Source organism: Lachnellula hyalina (assembly GCF_007821495.1).
Source record: "Lachnellula hyalina strain CBS 185.66 chromosome Unknown contig00044, whole genome shotgun sequence".
In the NCBI taxonomy this organism is placed as follows: Eukaryota; Fungi; Ascomycota; class Leotiomycetes; order Helotiales; family Lachnaceae; genus Lachnellula; species Lachnellula hyalina.
The window spans coordinates 108,770-126,374 of NW_022157158.1; the positions used below are offsets into that span (position 1 = coordinate 108,770).

General features: G+C 47.4%; 5 protein-coding genes across 5 annotated transcripts; 1 reads left to right on the forward strand and 4 right to left on the reverse strand.

The window, feature by feature from the left end:
- Nucleotides 1-3,994: 3,994 nt before the first annotated feature.
- Nucleotides 3,995-6,190, reverse strand: nop2 (25S rRNA (cytosine-C(5))-methyltransferase; the record flags this gene model as incomplete). The annotated part of the gene is made up of 1 exon (XM_031149851.1): nucleotides 3,995-6,190. One exon carries the CDS (start codon nucleotides 6,188-6,190, stop codon nucleotides 3,995-3,997), a length of 2,196 nt encoding a protein of 731 aa, XP_031006485.1.
- Nucleotides 6,191-6,413: 223 nt separating this feature from the next.
- LHYA1_G004899 (uncharacterized protein) lies at nucleotides 6,414-7,104 on the forward strand (the record flags this gene model as incomplete). Its single annotated transcript, XM_031149852.1, has 2 exons — nucleotides 6,414-6,524; nucleotides 6,607-7,104. 2 exons carry the CDS (start codon nucleotides 6,414-6,416, stop codon nucleotides 7,102-7,104), a joined length of 609 nt encoding a protein of 202 aa, XP_031006484.1.
- A 308-nt stretch (nucleotides 7,105-7,412) lies between these two features.
- Nucleotides 7,413-8,069, reverse strand: COF1 (Cofilin; the record flags this gene model as incomplete). The annotated part of the gene is made up of 4 exons (XM_031149853.1): nucleotides 7,413-7,550; nucleotides 7,604-7,652; nucleotides 7,703-7,776; nucleotides 7,827-8,069. 4 exons carry the CDS (start codon nucleotides 8,067-8,069, stop codon nucleotides 7,413-7,415), a joined length of 504 nt encoding a protein of 167 aa, XP_031006446.1.
- Nucleotides 8,070-8,929: 860 nt separating this feature from the next.
- LHYA1_G004901 (uncharacterized protein) lies at nucleotides 8,930-9,703 on the reverse strand (the record flags this gene model as incomplete). Its single annotated transcript, XM_031149854.1, has 1 exon — nucleotides 8,930-9,703. One exon carries the CDS (start codon nucleotides 9,701-9,703, stop codon nucleotides 8,930-8,932), a length of 774 nt encoding a protein of 257 aa, XP_031006445.1.
- A 1,483-nt stretch (nucleotides 9,704-11,186) lies between these two features.
- Nucleotides 11,187-13,118, reverse strand: hsp60 (Heat shock protein; the record flags this gene model as incomplete). The annotated part of the gene is made up of 4 exons (XM_031149855.1): nucleotides 11,187-11,215; nucleotides 11,265-12,743; nucleotides 12,796-12,937; nucleotides 13,014-13,118. 4 exons carry the CDS (start codon nucleotides 13,116-13,118, stop codon nucleotides 11,187-11,189), a joined length of 1,755 nt encoding a protein of 584 aa, XP_031006447.1.
- Nucleotides 13,119-17,605: the final 4,487 nt, after the last annotated feature.

Consider the following 17,605-nt stretch of genomic DNA (forward strand, 5'->3'; position numbering starts at 1 on the left):
TCGAAGCTCAATTACAAACTGAACTTAAACTTCCATCTATTATCGTTCACAGTGATACTCATCCAGTAGTAGGAATTCCTTCAAGCCCCCCTCATATAATTATCGGGTCTTCAAATGCTAGCTCAGCGAGCTCAAGTCCTCCACGACGCAAGGAGACCAGGACTCTGCCACCACGGAAAGAGAGCAGCGCTGCTGTTGAATACCATTCAGATGGTTTTGGACAGCAGTGGCGTCGAGAGTCGTATGAGAGGAATTTGGATTATGATTCCGTAGAATATTTTATTCCTTCCGAGGCTGAGAAGAAATGGAAATTCAAGTCGGCATATACATCGAAGAGGAAAGCGATCAAGATACCAAGCGACGACCAAAGCCCAAGTGATGGAATACTCTCAGATAAGAAGAAGGGTAAGATACCTGCAAAGAGTGATGCCCCTATTACACTTAAGGATTCCGAAATGATCAGCAGCGAATCTTCGGCCAAAATACTCGAAACCCCCGAATTACGAAAAATCGACAAGCTTGTCAAAGAGCATTACATCCCTGGGTATGATGCCAGGTGGCTCATGGAAAGGTTTGGAGAGTGATGATAGCAGCGGGAGTGATGATGATTCTGATGCCTCGGACATGTTCAGCTAGCACTCCAGCATTGAAAGTGGGGTATCATAAAATTCTCGCGTTTGTTTTTAGCAATTTGGGATTCAGTAGATGTCACCTCCTTACATCTACCGTTGCAGGATTAGAGTATTTTGTACAACGAAAATACTGACTGGTAAACCACTATATGTCAAAAAGAGCATTAGCCGGGAAACCAAGAAGACACAAAATAAAGGGGGGGGAGGTCACATGTTAAACTGGAGCTGTCAAATAGGGGTTGCTCAAATAGGCTTAGGTGAATTGAGGCGTCAAGTAAGGAACATAACAACTTTAGTTGAAGAGGACGTATATCAAGAACAGTCAGTGTCGTATATAGGTACATCACGCTTCACACACAACTCTTCGTCTGATTGCTGGAGAGCTTAGAGAGTGGTGCAGGATGCGAGCAGTTCTCACAGTTCCTTAGTTCCTTGGAGCACCTAAAGCGACGGGTTTGAGTGGCCATCCTGTATATCTTGCACATGATCTTTCATGCTTTTAGTCCTTCTGCTCGTGTTATGTATGTCTTGCAACGTAAGCGGACTTTCTAACTATGCCGCTAGAAAATGAAGCGTCTGGCACCTTGAGTGATTCTGGCAAGTTCTCCAGTAGTTGAACTTCACTATAGAATCTGCAGAAATTAGCCGCAGCGCTCTTAATTGCCTTGGAATCATAATTGGTGCACTAGAGACGTTGCTCCTGGATGTAAGTAGATTTTTCAAGAATTTTATTCCCCTAATCAGCCAAATCCAGGGAGATTTTAGTTCTTTGAACTTCTGACCCACCGAATCGTCCTGAACTCCAAACTGGATTTTGATTATGCAAGGGCCGACTAAGAACTTTAAGTGGAAGATGTTCTTGCGAGAACCGAGTACTGAGCCTCGGTAAGCAAGCATCAGGAGCATGGTTAGGAGATGAGGCATTTTTGGCATAGCCAATCGTTTCCTGCTACAGACTTAACCACATCGACCTGGCCATCTCAGATATTGCACTTTATAACGTCATTATGGAGTGTGAGATGTTTATGAACACGCGTATATGATTCGAACAGAGCGTTGAAAGACATGGGGAAAAAGTATAAAATGGGTCTCCAGCAAGTCGAACCTACAGCGATATTGTGAATCAGCTTGCATCTTCTCACGCCTTCTACATCCGCCTGAAAGGGTTTTCCTGATACCCTGATACCATTGACATTCCCTTCAGCGGTAGCTTATACCCCCCTACTGCGTTTGAAACATGCAGCACCGCGGTTCTCCCTACATTTCTCCGTGACCGACGCACGTTTTATACAGCAGATTATATATTCGTTCGTGCTGGTGGTGTTTATAACAGAGGCGAAATACGACGGAATGATTTATACGCACGAGTGCTTATCAACCAGAAAACGTAAAGTCACATATATGTACTCCGCACACTTCAATTTAGTCTTGCTTAGCTTTTGCGTTGCCTTGCCAAGGGATTTCAGGGGTAGCGAGCCGGGGCCTGAACACGAGCACGTGAGATAGATAGATACATCACTGGATCCAAGTACCGTGACGTGATTTGTCGATCTACGGAGTATGCCCGTCCACTGTTCTTGCTGGGAAAGTGGGTGAAATGAATTGAAGTGTTGTGAATGAAATCGTGGGGGCTGGGTAGCAGGGTATACAGGTATCCGCACAGAGCTACGGGGTATGGATGGGAAGGAAGGAAGGAAGGAAGGAAAAAGCAATGTAGTATGATATGATGTATCAGAATGAACGTGCGTGGGATGTTTGGGTTGGGATGGGCTTATCTTTGGAATGGAAGCGAAATGAAGTGAAGTGAAGAGAAGATATTTTCTTTTTGTTTTATTCTTATCTACTTGTGTGGAGTTACCATCCCTTTCTCAGATTCGCGTGCATATCCTGTTTTGGAAACCCAAGCATCAGAGCCAAACCAGCAGAACCACTATTCCATGCCATGCCATGCATGTGAATGAATAAAGAAGGGTGGATGCCTGAATCTGTAATGCGATGCACTGTCATCTACTCCCATAACTCAGCACCCTCACCCTCGACGTCCATCTGTCCTCCATCTTCCATCTCACGCGCAATCTGGATCTTCAAGTCCTGCTCCTCCTGCTCCGGCTCTTGGTGCTCGTAGATCTCATCGCCTTCGCCCCCGGAACTCTCTTCCTTGAATTGGCCGACCGGGGTACGTGCCTTGCGCGCGGGGAGCTGGCGGGATGGGGGTGTCATGGGGATGTTGTCCTGTTTTATGTTAGGAGGTTTGTTTGTTTGCTTGTTTGAGATTAGGGAAGTTAAGGATTAAAGGTAAAAGCGGGGACATGGAAGTGTAAGTAGAGTGAGAGAGAGCTGTCAGGGATACATACATCTTCCTCAGTACCCATCTCCTCATCAGTAGCTTCAGCCTTGACCTGCTTGGCACCCTTCTTCGTCGGAGTACGAGCATTGCCATTGTTTGTCTTGGGCTTGGCCGCGGCCTTGTTGACGCCGGTCGGCTTGGACGGACTATTGCCAGTCGGCTTCGTCGGACCGCCCATGCCTCCCTTGGCCTCCAGCTTCTTGCGGTAGCGCTGCCATTTGACGCGTGCAGCGTTTGCGGTGGGGGAGCCGGTAGCGGCGGCCAGCTTGTTGAAGTCTAGCTTGACCTCGCCGCCGATTTGGCTGAGGACTGCGATGAGGAGGGTGGTTTCTGATGAGTCGGCCATTTTTGATGTGGTGGTGGTGGTGGTGTTGAGTTGTGGATGTGGATGTGGATGATGTGGAGTTTGGGTTTTGAGGTCGAGTGTGCAGAGGAGATGGAGATGGAGTTGGAGAGAAAAGTTCCGAGAGAGTTGAAATAGCAGATAAGCATTCAATTTTTAAGCTTTAGTAATATATGCATACGTACGTGTATGCGGAAGAAGTGAAGAAGTGCACGGTATAGAGAGGCAGATACATACTAGCTTGTGCATTCATCTACACGGGGCTATTATCCCAAGAGCTGCGCAGAAGCTGTTTCGCTCTAACCTTTACTTTGCTTATTGCTTCTCTCTTTATTAATTTCAACTCTATTAGAAACACTGAACTGAACTTGAGAATGTTCTCTCAATGGATAGGTAGGTAGCCATTGCACTTGGCTGGTGACCCTGCTTTAAACAACAGGAATTCACTCGAGCTTGCTTAGATTTCAGAGGCACCATGATTGAAACAAACTTTCGAAATTGAATCCTTGCAAAGCGAACGATTGGTTTGGATTTTCATAGCGCACAATTGAATATGAAGGAATAGAGTACCAAAGCAATAACATCACGAAAGGGAAAAGAGATTTGCTCTTGACCAGTTAGATAGACAGAGTAGGCTGACTGTACAAAGCATAACATTGCTATAGGTATTGCTCACTTATCCTTCTTACTTTTCTTCTCCTTTCTTTCTTCCCCATTCACGGGCTTCTTGCTCTTTTCCCTTTTCTCTGCAACGTCCACAGCCTTCGTACTCTTCTCCTTTTTCTCTTCCCCATTAACACGCTTCTTGGTCTTCTCCTTTTTCTCTTCCCCATTCACAGCTTTCTTACTCTTCTTCTCCTTTTTCTCCTTGCCATCTGCATCCGCGCTCTTTTTACTCAAGTCCCCCCTATGCGCATTTGGATCCTGTCCCTTCTTCCTCAGCAAATTCCTCTTCGCCCTCTCCATATACTTCTTATCCTCCTCCTCATCAAAGCCCCCGAACACATCTTCTTTCTCCTCTTCCTCTGTTTCCGGCACCGGACGTCTATCAATATCCACCTCATCGATATCGTCGTTCTTGACGCCGTGGTTGCTTGCGGAAGAACTAGCAGGCGATGGGCCTGTTTTCTTGAATTTGGCGACGAAGAATCCGTCGACGTTGTAGGCGTGGGGATAGTAGCGGCGGGTCATTTTGAGAGATTGGGCGAATTGTTTGCCCATATACGACGTGAAGCCCTCTTTACCAAACACCAGCCCGGTCTCAACGAGCTTGACATTCGGGCGTTTGCTAAGCGCGTATTGCACAACCTGTTCGTTCTCCTCAACTGTAACGGAACACGTAGAGTAAACGATATAGCCCCCTGTTTTGCTAGCGTGATCAACTGAGTCGATTGCTGCGAGGAGAAGCTGTTTTTGCAAATGGGGAAGCATGAGGAAATCTTTCTCCGTCTTGTTGGTTTTGACGCTGGGGTCTTTGGCGATGACGCCTGTTCCTGAGCAGGGAGCATCGAGGAGCACTCTATCAAATCCACCAATGACTTTGGGGAATTCACGTGCATCGTAGTTGCATACAATGACATTCTTGGCTCCGAGTCGGTGCACGTTACCGATTAGACCCTTGGCACGGGATTTGTTGCTATCGTTTGCGAAGATGCAGCCAGTGTTCTTCATTAGAGCGGCGATGTGCGTGGTTTTTCCACCAGGCGCGGATGCCATGTCGAGGACTCGTTCGTTTTCTTGGGGTGCGAGGGCCATGACGGGGAGGAAGGATGATGCTGCCTGTAGGATGTAGTGGCCGGCTAGATATTCGGGTGTAGCTCCGAGTGGGACGGCGCTTTCGAAGACTTGGAGACCAATTTTGGACCATTTTCCAACAGGCTCCAGAGTAACGCCGCGGTTGATGAGAGCCGTTGCTAGATCTCTTCTGTGTGTCCGGAGGGTATTCGTTCGGAGGACGACTGGTCTGGCAGTTTCGTTGGCTTCGAAGAAAGCAAAAGCCTCCTTTGGCGAGAAGAGATTATATAGCTTCTCAGCCAGATATTCTGAGTACCCATAGTACGCACAAATATCTTTCAACAATTGTGCTGTATACTCTGCTCTCGACCTTCCCTCTTCCGCCAGATTCGAAAAATCATCCAGCACGCGCACCGTATCATTGATCCTCGACCTTAATAACTGTAAATCCGGTGCGAGCAGAGAATTCTTCTTGGCCCCTCCTTCATCATCACTATCGTCATCTAGTACATGCGGTCGATCCCCAGCAATATTTGTCTGCAACGCCGCCTCTTCCAACTCAGCTTGTGCATCTTCCGCCTCGGCAGCCATCTGGTCATCGAGTTTTCTAGTAAGACCGGCGATATTGGCAGCTGTGAGTTTCTCCTCCGCATCCGACTCGTCTTCATCTTCCGAGAACATAGCTTGTGGATGATCTTCTCCAGAATCATACACTTCACTTCCCGATTCTAGAAAATCATCCTTTAATCCAGCGTCCCCTTCAGTGCTGGATATGCCATCAAATTCATCATCCATAAGGTCCGCGGCATCGGAATCATCGTCCATTTCCTCATCGGACATTGGCAACGGAATTGCTTCGGCCTTTTTGCTGCTTTTCTTCATGGGTGTAGGAGGTAGAGCATTGGTGAACGGCTTCTTTTTCCCCTCACTGGTCTTCTTTTCTTTCCTATCCCTCTTCTCTTGTCTGCTTCTAGGCTCGGAAGATCCGTTCGTCTTCCTTTTCTTTGCGTAGCCCTTTGCTTCTTCCCTACTTTCAGTAACAGACATGCCCGCTTTGCGCTTCAGGTTCGTGAAATGCGCTTCATCGAGCGGCTCGGGAATGCCCTGCTTCTTCATGCGGCGTCCGACTCCCATTTCGTTTGATTGCCTTGTTAAGGACTTTGTGTTGTGGAGGAATTGGTGGTTTGGTGGGTTGGATATAGATTGGGGAAACTTTTTTTAATGGAAAATTTACTGATAAGATTTACGGGTGCCGCTAGCGCCCGCATTTACTCCTCCATCTCGAGTTAAGGTCAAGTCCCGTTTACCATGTCATATCTTGGATCAGCTTTTGAAAAGACAACCCACAGCAGATAATATGACAGAATTGTCGTTCGCGAAATCATTCTTGACGAGCCTGGATGGGCGGCCGAATAAGTTGGGTCCCGATCATATTGAGGATGCCAGGACCTATCCTGCTAGGAGCGCGGTATGTATTCCCCTCCATTCCTCAACTTCGACACCCTCTTTCTTCACTCTTAACTTGACAATTTCAAGCTGATATAAACCAGTTCATCCTCCCCAAATCCACAGGCCCGCCCCTAGCCAAGAAAACGAAGCTCGCACCAGGCGCCGAAGCCTCGATTACCGTCTCCCTGAAGTCACTGCGCAATCCACCTCTCAACGTAACGCTATTCTCGCAACCGCTCAGTACCTCGATCTTCTCTTTAAAAGAACAGCTTTCCTCGGAAACCAGTATCCCAGTCTCAGCGTTGCGGATCTTGTACTCGAAGAAACCGGTGGGAGATAGTAAGGTGTTGAAAGATGTGGTGGAAGAGGGGAAGGGGAAAGTGGAGTTCAGTGTGATGGTTATTGGAGGCGCCGCGGCTATTCAGAAGGGAGTGGAAGAGACAGAGCCTATGGAGGGGGTAATGGGACAAGGGGGTGAAGTACTAAAGACGGAAGAGTTCTGGAGTGACCTGAAAGGTTTCTTGGTTCAGAGATTGAAGGATGAGAATGAGGGGGAGAGGGTTTGGGGGGTTTTCAAAGCTGCAGTGGATAAGTCATGATTTACGCAATAAAGAGAAGATCAGCGCGGCGTTTGGTTGTCATTAGGTAGAGTGGAAAATGCCATGCATGTTAAGAAGTCGCTTTTGATGTCTGCATATTCTCTCAAGACACCTAACCGACTCTGCCACGACGTTTCTTCCTCCATCCTGCCTACCTAAAAAAGCCTGAGTATTCGCTGACAACTATGAATGTATGTGGCATCCGCAGGCTAATGAGCAGCACCAATGAAACACAGACATCCTCCCATCATTTGTCCGTCCGTCCATCTCCCGTCATATCGTAATCTCGTGGTAGTTGAAAGGAATGTTTATGCCAGACCCTTGCTGACCTTTGCGAGGACGGATTGATACTCAATGTCGTCTTCGTCGTTTGCTTGGAACTCGGTAGCAATTCCGTTCAGAGCGCGCTTGAGGGCGTCTTTGGAGGAGGCGTAGACCATCTTGGGCTTTTGTATTTATTAGCATTGAGGATTCGGAGGGAGTGGCTGCTTGGACAAACCTGGATTCCGGCATCATCTGGGGACCACGCGATGAAGGTGATCTTGCTCCTACATCACTTGTGAGCGCGCATCTCCTAGTTTCTGCAAAGCAACCATACCTTGATCCCTCACCCGAAGCCAACTCGTAGTTGAAGTCGTAGACAGCATATCTTGGACCTTTGCCAACCTTGCCCTATCTCAGGTGTTAGCAACCGCACCCCCTGGTTGAGTTACCGTACATACAGTCTTGCTCTTCGATTGTGCGGTAACCAACTTTTCGCGGAAAGCTTCCCAGTCGCCATCCTCGCTGGTCTCCTCAACAACAATCTCCTTATAGTCGTCCGTCAACTTGTAAATGATGTACTTGATCTTCTTGTTGAGCTTCAGCTCGTTGAATTTTGCGACGCAATCGGGCGAAATGGAGCATCTGTTCAAATGGATATCCTTGTCAGCTTTCCTGTCTCTGCGAACTTTGTTGCTTGTCATGGGGGTGGGCTGAGAGTCGAGGGCTCGGGAAAAGACAAGGCGGGTGGCACTGACCCTGATTGAGACTGTGTTCGTGGAACATGTTAGCAGGTGCACCGGTCTACAAAATAATAGGTCGAGATAACTTACCATGGTGAAGACGGGTTTGTGTGGAGGGGAAAATCAATTGATGATGAACCTGTAGGTATCGTCAGCGATGCGATAACAGAAGAATCAACACCCCGCTTTCCCGAGAGAACGGAGGTCGGCCCAGACGTACAAGAGACTCGGTAGGTTATTAGATGCAAGATGCGGTTATGCTATGCGGTGGGAGTTCTTGAGTTTGGAGATCGAGGGCAGGTATTCGAGTTTATGGGTTGCGGTGTTTATTGCTTTGGTGGGGTGGTTGTTTCTGGTCGTTGCTTTGCGAACAGAAGGCCTTGGTGGGATGCCTGCCCGATCACGTGGTGCGGTTTAGTCAGGTTCAGCAATAACAAACGTCAGCTCTATAAAATCCAAGGAGTGCAAGGTAGGCAGGCAACTTTTACTTTATTCCTATTTGATATTTTTCTACAAACACGTTCGTCCTAGGCAGTTGCTTCTAAGTATAGAATAGGCACCATAGTTTGGTTCTCAAAATAAGCCATGCCTAAAAGTCACGCAATTGAAGTAAATTCTTGTGTGCAGTTGATGAGCAAGAGAATGTTACTCGGATGTTGCAAAGACCGTAAGCACACATGGGTTCGGAAATAGGTTTGAGTAGGAAGCGGCCGGGGTAATAGAGGAGGCTGATATTGACCTTTTCCCAGAACCCCTCCCATACTTCAAATTCTATCTTCATATAGAATAACTCCACCCCATCATTCAATCATCTATCCCAGCTACCATTGATCAGGATCCGCATCCGCAAACGCCGTACCCAATCCAATCTCATCAAACCAGACTTGTCTCGTTGGTTGAGTACCCTTCAACTCCTTATCATCATGCCAACCATTCGCATAAAGCCCAACCCTGAATTCAAAGGCCCTCCCATCAGTAACAGAGGTAGCAACATTCAACTCCTCCAGCACTTTATTGCCATCAAGCCAAAGCTTCAGGAACCCTGAGATATCACTCTGCCAACTGGCCTGGATCTCAACCTTGTGCCACACACCTGGAGTGATTGTGGCCAAGTTGTTATAATACTCCGTCTGCTGCGAAGACGTCGGACATACACTGCCGTACTTTCTGCGAGTAACGAGTTGGTCACCGAGAATCTCAACCATGGTGCCGGGCATATAATCTTCGCCGCAGTCGAGGTCAGTGAAGTCGGCTATGAACTGCGCAATGTTGTATGACTGCGCCGGCGACGATTGCCAGTCTGCTTCGAGACGGAATGCGAAGCCGTAAAAGCCGGTATCGCCCTTTTTCATGGCGTTGTAGTGGTGCACTTCGGAGTGATACCGGCCGGTGTAGCTGGAGTCGTAAGTCTGGGTCATTTTGAGGGCCGAGGGACCTTGGTAGACTACATTAGTGACTTGTTGGACTGTGCCTTTGGTGCCGGAATCTATGAATATAGCGTCCCAGCCAGTGGTTGTGCCGGTGTTGCTGAAAGATTGGGTGGCTTGGGCTGTGAGGCCGGAAGCTATGAGGAGTGCAAGGGTTTTGGGGAACATTTTGAAGAGGAGTTTCTGGGAGAGTATGATAGGAGACTTTAGATGCTGTGCTCTCGTTTCTCGTTGCAAGCAGCTCTCTTATAGATCAAGTTGGCGCCGGTTCTGGTCATGTCTCCGGCACATGCTTGGCATAAGATCGGGTATGGCAATGGGATATGCTTCGTACTACCTCGTGTTGCTCCCCACGAACGAGACTTCGGAGACACTTTCGCTGATTTGATTATTATGCTGAGAAACTCCCGGCTTGAATTTTGCGCACGGAGACAGTAAGATATACCTTAATAGGTGGATAAAAAAAACCTCCCTCACCACAAGAATGGTCATACATCAGGACATAATGACTATGCAATGTGCCCAATACAACTAGGGGAGATTCCCCGGCTTTACTTGTCAATTTGGGAACTCCGTAGCAGCTGTAAATGGACACTGGTGCAACACTTCAGGAGAAGATAACTGAAAAAAGGCAGGTATGAATGAAATGCAGACCTTAGAAAGCATTGGAACGTAGTTACAAATCCAAAAGTATATGGAAAGGAACGTTGCTTTTGCCATTGAACCGCCGAGTATGCACGCCGTGGTAATGAAAAATAAGGAATAGGAAAGTTGAGTGTCAGATTCAGAATCACTAGACAATTCAAAATGAGACAGAATTAGCGTATACCTTACTCTATAAGCTTATATGCCAAGTCCCCGTCGTATATGCAGATAATGTGGTACTGATATAATACGAGGATACAGCGAAGGATGATTAAACAAAGTCGAAGACAATGAATGAATTATGCTGCTACCGAGGCGCTAGACTAGCCATGGAAGGCAAAGTAAGCAGGAAACCGCGTCAAGTGACATCGTCTCTATACGGGACTGGACGGGTAACAACCTTGGCAACTGATCAGGTGGATATGAGTTGCTCAGGTAAGCTTCGCCTGGCTGTCTGAACACTTATTAAGCCGCAGGAGCTGAGCTGATCTAAGCCTAGAAATTGAGCAATGCAGATATGATTGGATTGGGAGTTGGTGGGCATTATTATCAAGTGAGACCTTCTTCTGAAAATACTCTATTATCTTCATTTTGCATGCAATCAGATCATAGAGAATATCATTCGGAGAGGAAATCCTTCGTCATGGCTCGGTAGAGCATTGATATAAGGCCCTTGGAGATGGCATGAGGGTGAGAGTTGCATGATGAATGTTTGAGAAGTGTACTGTAAATATATGATACCCAACGGTAGAATGATTTTAATATGACATGTTTGTTTGATTTCTTCTTGTATTCATTATTTTTACATACTATAATCTTCTTGTTCTAAAACATCAAATTGCTCCGCCAATACCAATTGTAAGACAGGGTGATAAAGAGTAGAGTGTGTTATACAACGTATAAAGTCAAAAAGCCGTGCAGTCGTTTCAGCTGCCTAGCTGGCGACTTGGAGGGTATGGCAGCGGCGGAGGGTATTTTACATAGGTCGAATTTTAGTTTCAGCTTTTTACATCATTCCGCCCATACCACCCATTCCTAATATTTTGTTAGTCTTTTGGATTGGAAAGCAAATGAAGTTACTCACCACCCATGCCACCACCCGGTGGTCCTGGTGGACCCTTCTCCTCAGGAGCCTCAGTAATGGCAACCTCGGTTGTACCAAGCAATGATGCAACACCGCTAGCATCAACCAGACCAGTTCGGACAACCTTGAAAGGATCGACGATACCAGCAGCGATCATGTCAACGTACTCGCCCTTGGAGCTGTCATATCCCTTGTTGAAGTCGGCTCCGAACTCATCCGTGAGCTTGCCAACAACGACTGAACCCTCAGTTCCTGCATTCTCAACAATCATGCGAGCAGGCTTGGTGATCGCGCTCTTAACGATGCTAACACCGAGTTGTTGATCGAAGTTTGCGGTCTTGATGTTGCTAAGAGCTTGGCTTGATGCCTTGAGAAGAGCAGTTCCACCTCCGGGAAGGATGCCCTCCTCAACAGCGGCGCGGGTGGCGTTGAGTGCATCGACGAAGCGGTCCTTCTTCTCACCAACCTCTACCTCAGATGATCCACCGACCTTAATAACAGCAACACCTCCGGACAGCTTAGCAAGACGCTCCTGGAGCTTCTCCTTCTCGTAGTCAGAGGTAGTTGGGTCTGACATGACTCCACGAATTTGCTCGCAACGTTGGCTGATAGCATCCTTGCTACCATCTCCGTTCAAGATGATTGTGTCTTCTTTTGTGATGGTGATTGAGCCAGTGCTTCCGAACATGTCTGGCGTAGCCTTCTCAAGCTTGATGTCGAGCTCGTCAGTGAAGACGGTCGCGTTGGTCAGGATTCCGAGATCGCCGAGGATAGACTTGCGGTTGTCACCGAAGCCAGGAGCCTTGACAGCAGCAACTTGGAGTTGACCACGGAGCTTGTTCAAGATGCAGACGGCGAGAGCCTCGCCATCGATGTCCTCAGCAATGATAACCAGAGGCCTGCGGAGTTGGGTGGAAGCCTCGAGAGCTGGGATGATGTCCTGAACAGCAGAGATCTTCTTCTCGGAGAGAAGGATCAAAGGTTTCTCGAACTCAACCTTCTGGGTCTTGACGTCCGTAATAAAGTATGGCGAGACGAAACCACGGTCGAATCGCATTCCCTCAGTGACCTCAAGCTCGTCCTCCATAGTCTTGCCCTCCTTGACAGTGATAACACCCTCCTTTCCGACCTTCTCCATAGCATTTGCAATCAACTTTCCAATATGTGTGTCGCCGTTAGCAGAAATGGTGGCAACTTGCGCGATCTCCTCGCTGGTGGTGATATCGCGCTTATTCTTCTGGAGGAACTCAACAACCGCTTCGACGGCAGCTTGGGTACCTCTGCGGAGATCCATTGGGTTGCATCCGGCAGCAACGTTCTTGACAGTCTCTGAAAAGATGGCTCGGGCGAGGACAGTGGCGGTTGTGGTTCCATCACCAGCAGTCTCGTTTGTTTTCGATGCAACATCTTGGATGAGGCGGGCACCGAGGTTTTCGAATTTATCCTTGAGGGTAATGGCTCTAGCAACAGTCACACCATCTACGAATAGTCAGCATGATCGATAGCAGAATTGAGAATATGTAATACGGACCCTTGGTGATCTTTGGTGATCCGTAACTCGACTCAATCAAAACATTGCGTCCCTTAGGCCCCAAGGTTACTGAGACAGCCTTTGCCAAAGTCTCAACACCAGCAAGGAGGGAAGCTCTAGCTTCAACACCGAACTTGAGCTCCTATTGCCAAAATTTGTTAGTAACTGTTCGTGGTTTGATCTTCCGCAGAACTGTGCTCTCATCACTCATCACATACCTTGTGTGCGAACCGCAACTGCTGGGCATTGAAGCCAGAAAGAACAGGACGAAGGCTCGAGGCTGATCTCAAAGCCGAAGCCCTCGAAGTCAAAGCTCTCTGCATTTTCAAAGGCTGCTACTATGACGCGGAAACCAGAATATAAGTACAAAAGGAGGAGAAAGATCCGTAAAAGATCTGACTGGAGATTTGAGGGATTTGCGTGAAGGATGAAGAGTTGGAAAGGTGTTGGTTTGTTGTGTTGGATCAGCAGCAGCATCATCTCAAAAAATATTTCCGGGGTTATTACAGAAAGAAGCTACTAGAAGAGCACTAGGATTAAGTCGGAATAGCATATTCTTCGGGCCGGTGTTTTTCCTTACTGCGTACCTAGCCTAGCCTAGCGCAATGACAGCTGACAGCACACTTCATTCTTTCTCTCAACCACAAAACTCACTCGGTTTTGCGATGGATCTGCTATCATTCACTTTGTGCTTGGATATGCTGCTTTCACTTGTGCCTGTCGATGTTTTGTATGGTCCAGATTGGTCTGTGTCGCTTGCCCTCACTCCCTTTTGATTCGTCCGCACTTTTGCCTCGAATGTAAAAGGCCGTGGCCTTGGGAAAGTGCATGCATTAAAAGCGTTATTTTGTGAATGGCTGTGTATGAGCCAAGCTATAGATCAATAAGACACATAAGGGATGTCTATTTGTATCTACTGAACCAGTGCAGAACATCTCTCAACTTCGTCTGTTGTGGTTGTCATTTTTTTGAGGATGTATTCCACCAAAACATCTTTCTGATCTTGCATTTCTTGGAATTGATTGAGCGAAATGCAACTGCGACTATGCTACATACTTGATGATACAGCGCCTCTGGAGAGGATTGTTAATACCAGAGTTTTGCTTTTTGTCACGTCGTGGAGGCACATGTTGTTGAGACAATGAATTTGGCTATTTGTAACCCAACCATGTCTCCTCTTACCAGACTTCTTAATTCTGCTGGTAGTATCGTTTGAACAAGATTGTGGAACAGTGGCAGCAGTGGGTAGTTACCTTGCGCCAGACGAGCCTGCCGTTAGCCAACGCTCCTCAAGCGGCAAAGCTGGTGGGTAGCATGATAGCAGACGTTCTCTTGGGAAACTAGGATACTCGACTCCGACAAAGCTTCATCAATCGGACGCTGCTAGACGCAGATGCAACCGCATAGATAAATTCGTTCCACTCAGGAAGCCAGGCAACTGGCGGAATGTCCACTTGCATGAAGCCTCAGCACCCAGTCTCTATTTTTCAAATACCATAGCGCCAACGGCCTCAGCTTTGTACGAAATGATCATGTCCTACATCGGTTTCTTTGCCTAGGGCAGATCGCTGACCTGCAACGAAGAGCCGTCAACCAATAAACTCGTCGTATCAGATTAAGTGATGGTGCTCATTCTCGATACGGAATCGATTTGGTCGCTGTTCCTGGCCCTGTGGTGGCTTCCTTGTATTCCCAGATAGCCCATAGAATATGAGGCCGGCTCTTGAATTGCACCTGATGTTGGCAGGTTACCTTGCTTTCTAGTCAGCAGATGACTTGTTATCACCACCGTCGACAGAATACTTCTCCCTTGTTCCAGTCCCTCCAATGTCCTTGAAGTAATGAACCCTCTCCAATCTTCGTAGGCATTTTATTCCTATGAGACAGTCGTTTGACTGTTGTCCCATGCCCGGATGGCAAAGAATGTGGTATTGAGGTAGTTGGAATGCAAGCAAGTGGTACCTAGACAATTGGTGTAATACGAAGTTCGAGGAGGGGTAGTCAATTATGTTGGTTTATCGGTTTCGTTGTATTGCTTCTGATCGTCTTTTAGGCTCGGTCTTAATGTCTTGATTGTTAGTTAATGTTTTATCAAGCTGTGCATCCATGAACTAACCTCACATCCCTTTATGTTTCGCCTGTACAATCCTGATGCATGTACAGTATTGATCTGCCATCCATGACCCTGCCATCGAACAGTTCGCACTGCTTGATATTGTTGACAAGTTGGTGTTTTTGGGTGCCGCTCCGAAGTAGGATACGTCTAACTGTCAATTGATATAATTCAAGTGACGCTTGAGGTGCGAAACTCGGAACAGCGTTAAGCAAGGAGGTCATGCCCGATATCTATCTTGACTCTGCCTTGATGGTGCCCTGTATCGTTTCTTTTCGTCGCTGGAGGTATAGGGACTTTTGAGGCCTAATTTTGAGCCGTAGAAAATGTGTATTGTCGCGTTGCGCTTCTGTTATAATGGCATGCCTTGCGTAGGTATAAATTCGTGGTGGCAAGGGATAATACAGCATTCCTCGCGAGTGCTAGAACCTTTCGCAGGAATGTTGATACTATGCAGTTCATCAGTACTTCTCAAATAGAAACAAAGAATCCTACCTACATCTTCTATTACAAGCATATGTCCTTCCCTTCGCGTTGTGTTGCTTCGCTCATATTCCATGAAGTATATGGTCATCGTGAGCATGTATTTAGCACTTCGGATTGCACACTTCTTGGGTAGTAATTTGTAGCGCACTTCTTTCGGTTTTGGAGCCGACGTGGTAGTAGGGTTCGTGGTCTCGATGAACAAGCAAATTGCCTGGTGATAGGTTTCGAAGCTGGTCCTGCAGATGTTAACTATGATACTGTAGCAAATGATTAAGTTCTCTGAAGCCGCGAAGCTGCCTGCGAGCTGCCTGCGAGCTGGCATGGTGATACTGACAAGGTTGACATGCTTGTAAGTCTCATCTTGACTTCTTCAAGCTCCCTACTCCTTCTCGTCAGGGGTTCTTGTTGTGTTAATGGAGACAGTAACGAGGTTGACATGCTTGTGAGTCGCATCCTGACTTCTTCAGGCTCACCACCCCTTACTGTCCTTGTCGGGGGTTCTTGTTGTTGTGTTAACTGATGAAGCTGTCGTTCTCCATCGGTGGTATCAGGTCGACTTTGCTTTCCTTGATGGCTACCTAGGGTATCTCTTCATCTTAGCATCGCCGTGGCCATGATCGTCTCTGCACTGACTGGTAATTTGCTCTCAATATCGTCGTGGAAATATGAGATGCACTTGAATATATCCTGTATGAATCCCAGAGGGGGCAGACACTGCTTGAACTCGAGATCACCCACCGATAGGCTTGGAATGAATCGCTTGCCTGGATACTTTACCCCCCAAAAGACGCTATCTACTGCTAACAACTTCGTCAAATTTCCCCCTCGACTTCGACCTCCACCTCATCTGGCTTCCAACCCCAAGAGCTCCATCACCACCACCGAAAACTTCGGTATATCTTCGACTAATATCCCTCAACCACACCCTTTAGTTCTGAAGCTTAAGGATGGATCTTCTCCGTCAAAAAAAGGCCTCCATCGGATTCACCTCCTTGGACTCCTCTGGCCATCAGCGACTTTTCACACTGGTTTGTCCCTGCCTTAACTCTGAAGACCTTTAAAAAACACTTGTATCTACCTGCTACGACCTGTAGAGTCTATGCGCAAGACAGACAGCCAATCACCCTGGCATCTATCTCTTGATTTAACAATTTGGGGGCTTAGATCGCCCACACCAGCTCCCAACCTTGTCAGCAAATCATCCTAAGGATCACGACCATGTCTGCATAGTCTTAGGTACTCCTCTATCTTTGCCAAAGATGTGAGGGCGGCCGATGATCTATAGACTCAGAGAAACGCACAGAGGTAAGTGTCTCTACTCCTTTGGACAAAGAAATTCAATCCCGACAAGAAGTATAGCAATCAGGGGTCATTTATCTGCATTAGGACAGAGATAGATGCTCAAAGCTAACCTGTGTGCGTCTAGGGGTATAGCAGTTGATATATACATTCGAATTGTTCGAAACACATCTACCAAACCCTCACTCCCTACCCTCACTCCCTACCGCATATTCAAGTTCGTGTCAGCCTCAGTCCTCATCAAGGACTTCGTCCTCACAGCAGATGCCGCAGACTTGAACGCACTTCAAGAACATACAAACTACGAATTGGAGTCCAGCTCCACCGCTGCAAGCAGGGTGCGCCTTCGGGTAGCTACTTTTGCGTAGCCGATAATCCTTTTCGAAAAGGGGCTCAATCTCCATTCTCTGCTACCTCAAGTCTTGAGCGCCTTGGGTACTAGCTAACCTGCTCCGCGGAGTGGGAGGCAACCAAAATCTTATGAGATGTGAGCTAAGAAGAGCTATAGCGTATAGCCCTCTAGGTTTTTGACAGCAGAGCATTAGATCTGGGAGAATGAAGATACCCTCAACGCCGTGCACTTTGCTCGGAGGGCATGGAGATTGGCTCCAAGAAGAACAAGATACTACACGGCGACGGCTGCGACACTTCCGATCTCCAAGGAAGATTGGAAATGCTCCAATGGGAGGGCAATGGGAAAGGCATAGTATTGATAGGTGTGTGTGGGCGTGAGACTGTACTGACAAGATGCCAAAGTTTCATCTCCTTCAGCTCGCAAATACGTTCTCAAACATACCCAATTGGCCCGTGCAAACCAACGCAAGTCAGACCCCGACTGCTTTTCTCGCTCTCTTCGAACAATGCCTCTTTTTGAACCTATAGATCACGCTCATAAAGCAGGCCGGCTTATCT